The 12,905-nt window shown below is 34.9% G+C and overlaps 1 protein-coding gene across 1 annotated transcript; it reads right to left on the bottom strand.

Moving 5' to 3' along the window:
• Nucleotides 1-223: 223 nt before the first annotated feature.
• LOC692795 (chaperonin subunit 4 delta) lies at nt 224-8,344 on the bottom strand. The gene is given in 11 exon segments (NM_001046642.1): nt 224-825; nt 1,355-1,554; nt 2,398-2,680; nt 4,491-4,695; nt 5,108-5,247; nt 5,333-5,541; nt 5,914-6,055; nt 6,673-6,840; nt 7,376-7,465; nt 7,574-7,626; nt 8,133-8,344. Coding segments are annotated over 11 exon segments (1,614 nt in total). The 5' UTR covers nt 8,239-8,344; the 3' UTR covers nt 224-807.
• Between the last annotated feature and the right edge of the window lie 4,561 nt (nt 8,345-12,905).

Below are 12,905 nucleotides of genomic sequence, written 5' to 3'. Positions count from 1 at the left end.
TATATGTAACATCGGATCACGTTGCAGCTTCCTATTTGAGTGGAAGTGTCAAGCAATTTATTTTTAACGTGATCGACAATATATAAATACTTCTCTATTCAAGGACTATATTAGAAACATACTGCTTGTGTCATGCACTTCGAGTAGTCTGACATCATTGAATAAATTATATTTTTTTCTTACCTTTAGAACTTGAAAAGATAATAAAGAAATAAAAAAACCATTAATTTTCAGAATTTTATTTTTAAGTATTTATTAATGGCCTAATAAATTATGTAGCATGTACATGTGAATTATAAGTAAAGAACTAAAGAAAGAAATTTGAAACAAACTGCATCATAATGTAAATAATCAATTGAAAAGGGTTTTAAATTTTATTGTTTACTTGCTATTTGAAAATGCGAAATAATACTATTTATCCAATAATAGAAGCAGTTGCCCAGAAAAGGACATCTTTGTGGAATACCGGTAGCCAATCGCCTACGAAGTTCCTAACTACATGATTAGACAAACTAATATTTCCCACTCAGTAGATGAGTAAGATGGATTTATTCCCCTTACTATGCGATAAATACGTGCTTTTCGATAGAGAACACCCTGCTGGACGTTTATGCGTCGCCAATATTGGTTGATCACATCGTATCTTGCTGAATATCTTAGAAATATCTTCTCATGCTTCATTTTATTGGTGGCAGATTGGTGTGTTACTTCCTACTTAAATATCAAGCTAAGTTAAAATAATTATGTTGTGGATTAGCAAAGATTAATACTTTGTTAAAATACATTTCCTCGTCTTCACCTTTTTGGCTAATTCATTGTATTTATCTGTAATATTAAAGCATTAAGAAATTAAGTTTGGTGAAATAAATATTTCTGAGTAATGTATATTATACTTCAATAAAATATATTTAAACAACACTTCTGGTGATTTGAAAATATCCATCAATTTTTTAGTACTTTAATGGGAACTTGAATTTTCATTGAATCTTAAGAGCAGGTGGTTACACAATAATTATAATTGATGAGAATAATAATATTCCTCTCTCTGAAGTTCCTACTGCTTCTTCCCCATCACCCATTAGCAATTTATCTTCATATTACGTTCCTATGTAACTTCCTCTACTTTTTCCACCAATCCCAATAATAATAGGCAATAGGACATCTCGTCAGACTTTATATTTTGGTACCACCAACTGGACATGAGTGCAATGACAACTCTTTAAAGGTGGATGGCGACACCGTTTTCGATGAAGAGTTTTTAAATGTTCGTGGACTAAAGTAAATAGTCTCACAAAGGCCAGACAGTTGTTTAGCAGTCTATATTCATTAAACTCTACTATAGTAGTATACTCACAATGTCATCAATTTTGAGTATAGCACGCACAGTTTCGGTTGCGAGTGCGAGCGCGGAAGCTGTAACATGAAGCGGTTGCAGCACATGCTCCGTGCGCATATCTGTAACTCGTCCGCGGCGTACGTTGACACCGGCGCCACCGCCAGCGCCAGCAGCGTGAGCGGCTCGTAGCTCAGTTACGGTCTCAATTGGGTTCAAACCTAAAACAAAATCATTATTTCATCACATTCTTTTTATTCAATAAGACTTGATTCTTGTTGAAGTTATACTTTTTTAGGCGCGTTATGAAAAATTGATGAGTGAAATTTTACGATGCGCGCGCACCGTGACACAAAATTAACAGAAATGAAGTTGCCCACTAAATTGCTCATTACAATACGACCGACGTAACTTGGCGCAGTCTGAATATAGCCGCAGGTGAACTTTCCGAGGACCGTACTGAGAATTACCGAATTTATACGATGTTAAGAAAAGGGATGTCCAATGCGTGTTTGGGGATGTTGTTTATTGTTTTTTTTTTCAAATTGATTAAAATTTCAATAAGAAAAAAATAATAATAATAAAAATAAAGTATAACTTCTTACGCGCGTACATAAGTACACGCACCCTTTTTTTCTAATATTTCAATGATAACAATGTAGACTTGTACTATATAAAAGGGTATTTTGCAACAACAAACCCATTTTAATATGTTCATATACTAAGTGGTCGGTATATAATATGATTGGTTTAAATTCATTTTGGGTTTACTGTATTTGATGAGCTATATTATTAAGTTATTAGTTTTATTGTTTCAATTTCAGTAAACATTACTTCACATTTTATCTTTTTTCACACAGTAATGATATTATATGGATAAATATGGTAATTTTTAATAGTTCAAAAAGGCGCAGGTAACATTATACTACACTATAAACATGCAGGTTAACATTTTATCAAACTTGGTGGTTCTTTTGGTACGGTCAATTTTTGACTACATGAATAACTTTAAAATATTATTCTTGATCAAGTAGGGTATTGATGAGTGTAATTGTTCTTGGTACCTGCATTCTCGGCAAGCGTGGAGGGTATGACTTCGAGAGCATCGGCGTAGGCACGTAGACAATAGTGATCGGCTCCGGGTGCTGCGAGAGAAGCACGCGCGAGACTGGCCGCCGCTGCAGCCTCGGGAGCGCCGCCGCCGGCCAACAATGCAGGGCGGCGCGCCACACAGCGCACGGCACATAAGGCGTCGTGAAGAGATCGCGCTGCCTCTGCCACCACGGCGCCACTCGATCCGCGAACCAATACGCTCACTGTGCGACCGCCCTGACCGCAACCCGTCATCTGCACGAAAATATAATATAATATGCTTCTTGAACTGTATTCGATTGCCTTGAACGCAACCCTCGACTGTAATGTCAAATTTAAATTCGACTTTAATCTGTTTAGATACCTAAAAATACCTAAAAATTTAAATGACTTAATTTAATAATTAACCTAGTGGTTAACCTTATCCTATTTAAACATATCGGTGACTGTCACGCTCAATGTTAGCCCATACACATTTTTTTTCTCGCGCCATTATCCGAACCTCTTACGAGGTCCCCACACCTAGGGGGCGCGCGGTGTATGTGGGACTTGAGAATCTGTAGATGCGGGCGCAAGTATATTTTTAGGGACCCACCGCATCAAACGACTCCTCTGCACTCTAGACAACCGATGTCCGATCTCCACCCCGGGTCAGCACTCAGTCGGAGTAGGGGAGTTCCCGCTGTTGGTGTTAACTAGACTGCCAGACCAGTCACATACACACACACACGCCACATTACAGTACCATGGATAGCTCATCCTTCATACTGAAACTTTTGCTACTTCATGGAAAATATAAGCATGGTAGTGGTGGTACCTACTCTTTCAGGCTCATAAGAGGCCGCAAGAGCATCCGTAATTATGCGAATTATAATTTTTGGGAATAAGCACCGGCACAATCGTATCGCTCAATACGAATGTACCAGGCATGATCCTTTAGTTTAGGCCATGACAGTGCCGATTCGGTTTCTTGAAAATGTCTGTTTTTTAATGCAGTAGTTTTTTATAGTCAATAAGTTGCAAAAATAGCTAATTTACTTAAAAAGTTCTATTATATATAAATTTGATTATTCCCGCGACTTCGTCCGCGTGGAACAGCTACTTTGGGATAACGCTAAATTTTACCCGTGACTTCATTTACATAGAAGGTGAAAATGTTTTTGAATAATAGAATGTTAAGAAGCTATTTAAGGTACGAAAATCACGCTTTTTAGCCGACTTCAAAAGAGGAGATTTTCCTCCACCGATTTCTCGATCTAAAAGGGTAGCTGTTTCGCAACATCATTAGTGGCTCCTTATACCAACTACTTTTATTATAAACTACTAAAATTAATGTATTTGAGTTTCATGGTAATATTCTCTGATGGTTGAAGATAAAATTAGAAAACATTTTTAAGGTAGTTTTGAAATGGTTGGTTTTTTCTTTGCAAATACTATAATATATTATTGCATTATCAATATTTATCTTTTTTTAACTGGACAAGACTGGATACACATGTCTCTATCACTCATCTGTTATCAACTGCATTGAAGTTTGGCCTTGATCTTTCCAAGACCAATGAATTGTGTAAATTATTACAAAACCTATTTCCCTTTAAAGTTTTGTTCGAGCAAAGAAGAGAAGTTTTTAGAAGTCGTCGTGGCCTAAAGGATAAGACTTCCGGTGCATTCGTATGAAGCGATGCACCGGTGTTCGAATCCCGCAGGCGGATACCAATTTTTCTAATGAAATACGTACTCAACAAATGTTCACGATTGACTACCACGGTGAAGGAATAACATCGTGTAATAAAAATCAAACCCGCAAAATTATAATTTGCGTAATCACTGGTGGTAGGACCTCTTGGGAGTCCGCACAGGTAGGTACCACCACCCCGCCTATTTCCGCCGTGAAGCAGTAATGCGTTTCGGTTTGAAGGGTGGGGTAGCCGTTGTAACTATACTAAGACCTTAGAACTTATAACTCGAGGTGGGTGGCATCTAAGCAATAAAAAAAAAAGTTGATTAAAATATATTTGAGAAGAGATATTTAAAGCAAAGGCCACCTTTAACCACCTTAATTTACCTTTATATATTTTCCACCAGGTTCATTTATTTCTTCAACCAAATCAACATTGACTAAATTTTCAGCTGTAAAATGATCCAAAGAAGCAATTGGCCTGCATCCTAAGGTTTTGCAAACAAATTCAATGTCTTCACGTTCAATATCTTTAATGACCATTGTTTTAATTTTGTCTAAGAAATGTACAGCCAAGTCACTCAGGGCATCTCTGAAAAAAATAATTATATAAGATACTGTTTGATGAAGACAAACATGACATTTTAGGTTCATTAAGTTACTGTTTAAAAATTGTGTTCTCGGTCCTCATCTTGAAAGATAAATTGGTGCATTCTTATTTTTGTATCATTGTCTTTATATTAGTGGCAATAGTATTAATTATCAAAACCAAAATGAAAGAATGCCAAAGTAAATGCAAGAGCTATATTACCTCTTGCACAGATAGATACTACCACCATGATGTTGATATGTTCAAGTTAAGTGAAGACTTATTTAAAAAGGTGACATCTATCCATATAGTGCAATAACAACATGGTAAATATTATGGTGAGAATTTCATAATAGCAGACTAATCCTAATTCAAAACTTGAGAAGAAAGGTTTATAACATCTCGATGAACTCACCTTAATATAGATTTTTGAACTAAAAGTACATTACAACCAGCTTTTTTGATCTGTTTTACAATATTCAAAATATATTGGCGTTCTTCCTTCAACACACGATCCATTGCTGCATAATCTGATACAATAACATTGTGGTCCATCTGATTAAAATTAAATGTAAATTATGTAACATTTTTAAAAATTTGACATAAGTAAGTAGTCTTTGACATATCTATGTATACATACATCAGTTTTGGGAGGCGAAATGCAAAATTGTATAAGACCAACTTTAGCCTTTTCAATGCGATGAGGGCCATTCACATTGGCTGCACGATGCGGAATGACCAATCCTTGGATTAGCTCAGCATCTTCTACAGTTCCACCTATACGCTCAATGACTTTCACATCTCTGAGGTCAACTCTTGCACCAACACCACTAACAATAGGTTCCATTACTAGAACAAAAAAATTATTTTTATAAAATAAAGCACTATGGTAATCTTTACACAACACAGTACTGTGGTTTTTCTCTAGATAATAACACAAAATAATTTATCAGACTTTTTTCATAATATAAGACCAATATCTGTTGTAAACAGAAATAAAGAAATTTAAATTAAAAACTTTTAAGTATTACAAACGAAATTATAAACTTTTATTGAATGGGATATTAACACAATTTTCACATTTATATAACAAGTTCCTCATATTTAGCAAAATATTACTTTCAGTTCTGATGAAATTAATCAGAGGAAGTGAATGGCTACATTTATAAAGTTTAAGCTCTACTCTCATCAATTGAGATAACTATTAAAAATGAACTCTACCTGCTCGAATTGCTTGCACTGCAATGGGTGCCAAAATAGTTGAGTGTTGTGAAACTACTTTGGAATTTAGTGATGTTGCAGCTGCCTTGAGCAAAGCATCTTCATTATTCAAGTCCACTGGAGTTGACATATTTTCGACCACCTTAGGAAATGTAAAAACACAAAGTTTGAAATATATTCTTAGTACGCTTTTATTAGCTTCATGAGTATGTTATTATGTATATAACGGAATCTTTGATCGTGATTTTGACCCCCTTCAAAACCCTAGTTAGGTCAGTTATTTACTTTCAGCAGTCAAAACAACAAATTCATTTGAGCACTTTCTTTTTTTCACTTAGCAAATTGGAAATTGTTATATTTGTGTGAATGTACTGAATAATTTATGATTCATAATGCTACTTTAACTAATCTGTGAAAAATAAAATATACTTTAAAAAAAAATACAAAACAGGCTTTTATAGAAAAAGAACCTAAAAAATAGAAAATAAAGTTAATTTTAAAAGTGTGGGGTGTTTTTTTAAAGATATTATCAATGAAAATGATATGATAATCAATCTACTCAAAACTGTCAATAAAATATTTATAACTATTGACAGCATGCACCCACCCTATAAAAGTTTGATTTACATTTTTGTTACTAAAGTGTACTGTGGATGCCAATGCTCTCTACTTGAACTTTCAAATATGTTTTTTTTTAAAGTCTAAAAATTACTTTAATTTTTTTAATGTTTTAGATTAGATATTTGAAATTATGTTTACCTGTAAAGCCAATTGAAGGGCTTTTTGGAAACCATCAGAAATTACAGTTGGATGTATGCCTTTCTGAAGAAGTTTCTCAGCAGAATCCAACAACGCACCAGCAATAACAACTACTGATGTTGTTCCATCACCAGCTTCAATATCTTGAGCACGAGATAATTCTACCAACTAAATCCGAATACAAGATGTGGTCATTTAATATCAGGAAATTAGAGAAACACATTAACATTTCATCAGTATGCAGTTTTAAAAGAGTAATGCAAAATAAGAGTTAACTTAAAAACATATATAGTATATATGAATCGTCTATTATCAAAGGTGGCAATCTGTGCATTTGGACAAAAATTTTTTATTGATATGTCAATACAGATTGATTTGAATTTATTCGTCTCCTTCAAAGAATACGGTTCAAAACCTGCGTTAATTAAATAAAGGTTAACAGTTAACCTGTTATTTATCTAAGATGTCGTTCCGAAGAGTTTTGTGACTGCCAATGGAATACAAAGTCAATAATTCGTTTTTCTGATTTACCAATAATTGTCCAAAAGTCAGATTGCCGGCTTTGATAATAGTCGACTCATATATATTTTTCAGCTCTTTGAAACCATTTACAAATTTTTTTTACAGAATTCCCATTGAGATTTTGACACCTATGACAATGAGACCCTTATTACTACTGTTTTAAACCAATGTATGCACTGACCATTTTTGCAGCTGGATGAATAACACTCATTTGTTTCAAAATTGTTGCTCCATCATTAGTTATTGTAACTTCTCCATTGGCTGCTTGAATCTGTAATTATTATAAAATTAATTGACAAGCAAAGCAGTGAGTGATTGCTCTTTTTTGAAACTTTATTCTTTTGTTTTCTTATGGAACTCCAAGCATTAAAACACTTACCATCTTATCCATTCCACGAGGCCCTAAGCTTGTGCGGATGGCATCAGCAACAGCTGAAAAAAGGAAAGTTAGTTTTAAAAAACTTAATTAATATTTTGTTAATTGATACTCATTTAAAAAACAAGTACACAGCAAAAGCAAAAGCAATTTTTAATACACTGAAACAATGCTAACATTCCAAAGTTTGTAATTCAGCAATTCCAAAAACAATCATTGCATTGCAATTTCAAATTAGTGATTTTCTTTCAAAGATTGAATGGAAAGTGTTAAGAAAAAATTATACAACATACAGAGGTACTTTAACTTTATAGAATACTTGGATTTGAATAATGTATTAATTAAATCGATTCGTATAATCACTGTAAAGAAAACGCGAGTAAAATTGTATGAGAGAAGAGTTGTTTTAGAAAGTTTTTTGTATTATATTAAAGAAAAAAACATATGAAAATTAACAAAATATAAACAATTTTCAACTAGAAGGAAGCAAAGAAAAAGTTTGTGGTACATTTTCGCCGGATTCAATAGACAAATCCTGGTTGAAATATCAGATGTATCGTACCTTTTGCGGCATTTATGTTGCTCAGTCTGATGTCTGTAGGTTTACTTTTATCTTTATATACTGAAGAATTAGCTTTAATAGCATCACCGCCAGCTTTCGGAGCCATTATGTTAATATTTAGGCGTTCAAAATATTACAGTAAAGGTATTGATTAAATTCGATTTCTCTAATAATCAGTATTAGCAAGTAAACACAATTGCCTAGAAACTTTCAATTAGACAGCTGTCAAAAAGTCAAGTGACTTATGTAGTCAAACTAAACGACTTCTATAGTTTATGACTCGCTTTTTGAAAATAGGAAAGGCGACGGCATTCTACCTTAAAAAGTTAATGACGTTATGCCAATAATGTGAGAAATAAAATTGCAGCGAATGAGATTAATATATCTCAAGTTAATTGAATTTGTGGCGGTAGCTAACATAGTAAACAAGATACTTGACAAATGCCTGAATCTCGCTAGCGAAATTTTTAGCGATAAACTTACATATATATAAGTTCTAAATAACATTCGGATCCTCCGGTCCGAATCGGTTTACCATGGAATTTCACCCTCTCGATATAAGATTTTGTTGTTAACCCCTAAAATTATTTTTTATATTATTTTGACGTGACAACGTCTTATAATTCGATGGAGCCGGCTGCACGCACGAAAAAACATGACTCATGCGGCGTTACCTCGCTCTGAGGCGTATTTTTTTATGACGTTGTCACGTTCAACTATCGTCAGTAAACAGACTTTACAGACAACCGATTTTTTTCCCTTATTATTATTCTTTCCTTATTCAATTGACTGATGGATCAATCACGTTCGTGACCCACTGACCTACGTGAACCATGAACCGTGCAACCGAACCAAAACAAACACGTTTCTCTATTTTGAGAGTTACCGCTTCCCTTGGAGATTATGACGTTCATAACCAAGTGCGGTTGGGGTTTCGTTTCCAGAGATCATTTCTGCAACGTACCAACCGACCTTGGAATGAGCTCCTCTCCTTCAAACGAGGCATGTGGGGTACTTAACGCCAGGCGGTGGCTTGGATCTACTCTAGGCATTGCTGACGTCCATGAGCGAAGGTAACCACTAACCATCAGGCGGGCCGTATTATCGTTTGCTTACAAGGGCTATAATATAAAAAAATAAAGCTACGGTTTACATTTTATTTTAGTATCATAGATATCACTTAGTATTTAAGATTTTATATGGTCCTAAAACTCATTGCAATACGGATCGAACCAATGTTAATCGATCAAATTTGACCGACACAGTCTTAAACGAATTGTAAAAGTTAAAGTACATCTTTGTAGTACAAATTTAAATCTGAAAAAATACTTAATTTTCGAAACGAATGGTACAGCTTGTCTTCTGATCTGATTCATAGATATAGGTACACTGACTGACTCCCACCACAAGCTGATCTCGTTAACAACAGCGTCAGGTGACTTGATTTTCAGTATGGCAAGATTGGCAAGCGTTTCAATGCTATTGTTGTCAGCCTAAAGTTTATAAAATCGTGTCGTTAACTGACTTACATTATAAGTACATATTCCTTCGATCAACAATAGTAACTAGATAAAGGGACACGTACAAAATCAAAGCAAAAACTGTCCGCGTGAATATACACATACATAGCTATATTGGTTTACAACAAACGGAGAAAAAAGTTTTGAAACAGTTTTAAGTTCAAACTAATTACAACTATGGCACTTGGTAATAAAGTCACAAATCTCCAAAACATTATCTAATACTTACGATTTTTCGTCACAAAGCAATAAATTACTCCTGTCACTTAAAAATGAAAAGACATATGTTAAATAACTTTTAATGTTAAATCAACCTTAAATGTCTACAAATAAAGTAATTTTTCCCGTTATAGCTTTGAGAACTAACATGATTTTTTTAATTTTTATTTGCTACTTGAAATTTCGACTCCTATTTACTACAGGAGGTAAGGGAGTCGCGTCGAACACTAAAATAATTTATTAAATGAATAAAAGTACAAGTTTAGTTGTTTACTTTTTATGTTTTGAGAATTTATGTTTGTTAGTATCTATACATTACTTATTATTTTATTAGCGCTACGTTTTGTGTAATACATATTTTTATAGTATATTTTTAGTTTTCGCGACTAGTACACATAATAAAAAAACGTTTAAACGGTTTTAAGCGCGATATTTTTATTACAATGCTTCGGCCACGTTTAGTAGCCGTGAGCACGGAAGGCAAAGATTTCCAGTGTCATCCAATGAGTCGAGTTCTTAGCTTGGTTATAAAAGTAATCTCTTCTTTCTCTGGCGACAATCGAGATCCATTCCGGACACGTGATTGCTAGGAAAGCTAAGTATCTAATAAGAGTCCAACAAACAGACAAAAAAGCAGCATTAACCAATTTTAACTAACCAATTTTGAAGTACTGCTAACAAATTTTTAAAAATGATTACAACACAAATCTACTCCATGCACTTACTCTTCTGTTAAATAAAAGTTTGTCCAAGTGTTGGCGAGCCTTGGCCAACTTTTGTAGCGGTGGTTAAAAATCGGTAATTTTGTTTAAAATTTAATATTATTTATTAACTTAAAGCTTAAAATATAACTTATACTTCATGTACTTACCGAAAGTAAGATACTCCGGCCGTTAAATTGCTATTTCGAGCATTTTTTTGCAACTTTTGAATATACACTGCGGCATTGTGAGACGGGTTAACATTGGCTGTCTGAAGTGAACTAAACAAAATAAGAGCTCACATTTGAAGTGCGCTGTTATTTAACGAGACGGATTTTTGCGCCGACCCGTGATCTAGTTACTATTGTTGATCGAAAACATATTCCCACAATTTGTTTTGTTTATTCAAATATGTCATTCAAACTTCAAAGGGAACATGAGCTATGTCTTTAAACAACCAAGTCTTTTTTATATATTAAGTTTTACGAAAAGTTAAATAAGGTTGATTAATCTGAACTCCAAAGACACAACCCACTGAGTTTCTCGCCAGATTTCCTCAGTGGGTCATTATTCCGATTTGAGACCTGTGTGCTCATCCACCAATCTGGGCGTAATTAGAATAGCCCTAGGCTAGCTAGCTATTAGGCTATCAACGATTAGGTTGAGGAAAAACAAATTCTGAAATTGCTAGTGAGATGTAGTTTCAATGAATGGAATTAATAAATAATAAATTGAATCAAATGAGCAGAAGTGAAATCTAATGTTATAAGGCCTAGATAAAATAAAATCCTCATCCTCAAAACTAAGGTCATCGTACCCTACCTCAGAGTGTCGGCAAGCTAAAGTAGCAATGGGGTAGACAATAGACATATTAGGTTTTTACCCTTGAAGTTGCTGTTTAGTATTTAGATAGTTTAGTAGCCATTTTAGTTAGATACTACTTAAAGACTGTTGAACCAAGGGTCGTGGGTTCGATACCACATCGGGCAAACATGATTAACAGGATTGTTTGCTCAAGCCTGGGTGTTTATTATCAACATACATAAATATGTATATATTTAAACGTATATAAATATTTTTGTCAGTCTTTGGTACCCGCCCTAAGCACGTCATTACGGATCCTCCTGATCCATTAACGGTGCTTTTAGGTACCACAAGCACCGGTTACCGTGCTCGCCGAACCCGTCGCTTGCGACGAAGGGCTCGACGAGTAAATGCACCCATAGACACAGCCCACTGAGTTGCTCGCCGGATCTTCTCAGTGGGTCGCGTTTCCGATCCGGTGGTAGATTTTGCGAAGCACTGCCCTCGCTAGGGCCAGTGTTAGCAACACTCCGGTTTGAGCCCCGTGAGCTCATCTACACGTCAAGGAGAAGCTGAAATAGCCAGAAAAGAAATAAATTTGGTACCCATAATACACGAAATCGTAAATTGGAGGCGGCCGACCCTGCATCATTTAATTTTGTTCCTAGTTATTTATTTTTTATTTTATCAATCAAATTATGGACCCATGTTACCGATGCATTTCTTCTAGTGGAGTGGTAATTTTTATTGCCCTTCTTGACGAACCCAGGTGCACGGGAGCTAACAGTGTTTAAAGGCATTTTGTACTGTTTCTCGGGTATTGAATATTTTCCCTGTCAAAAAGTTAAGCAAGCTTTGGAATAAGTAGAAGACTGTCCACACAATTAGATGGATGACGTAAAATTTCCGACCCTAGCTTTTGTAGCTTAGAGACCGTCTGTTGTGCTGTATGAGGTCGAGCATTGTCCTTCAGGAGCAGCGCATTAACCAAGTTTGCCCGCAGATTCGTGAGTTTCTCCATTATTGTATCCGGTTCCTCTTAGCATGTAATACTTTAAGTAATGCTGTTACCATTTGTTAAGAAGCAGTGATTAATTATAACTGTATTAGACCACTAAACAGTCACCATGATTTTTGGGATTAAATTTTCGTTTGAGGCATTGCCTAGGTCCAAGGGCGGATCCAGCTTTGGTGCCAGGAGGGGGTCACATAAATTAAATAAATAAATAAATAAATTTTAAATAAATAAAAGTAGGTATTTTATTAATGTACGTAAGTACTGAACTTAAAAGTATTTATTCTTTATTGTACACTTGAAAAACTTAACACAATAACTTGTACATATACACGTACATATTGTCATCTTTCTTGAAGACATCCAGAGAAGCACTATCACGCCCGGAATGAGGCAGCTTATTTATATTCCATAACCGTGGTGAATGGTTTGTCATAACAGCTAGAGGTATAGAGGGGTATGACGCAAAACTCCGCAAAAGTGGTACGACGAAAAGGGGTTTCCAACAAACAAA

The sequence above is a fragment of the Bombyx mori genome, chromosome 12, assembly GCF_030269925.1.
Source record: "Bombyx mori chromosome 12, ASM3026992v2".
Lineage (NCBI taxonomy): Eukaryota > Metazoa > Arthropoda > Insecta > Lepidoptera > Bombycidae > Bombyx > Bombyx mori.
This window is presented reverse-complemented; position numbering and strand designations above follow the sequence as displayed.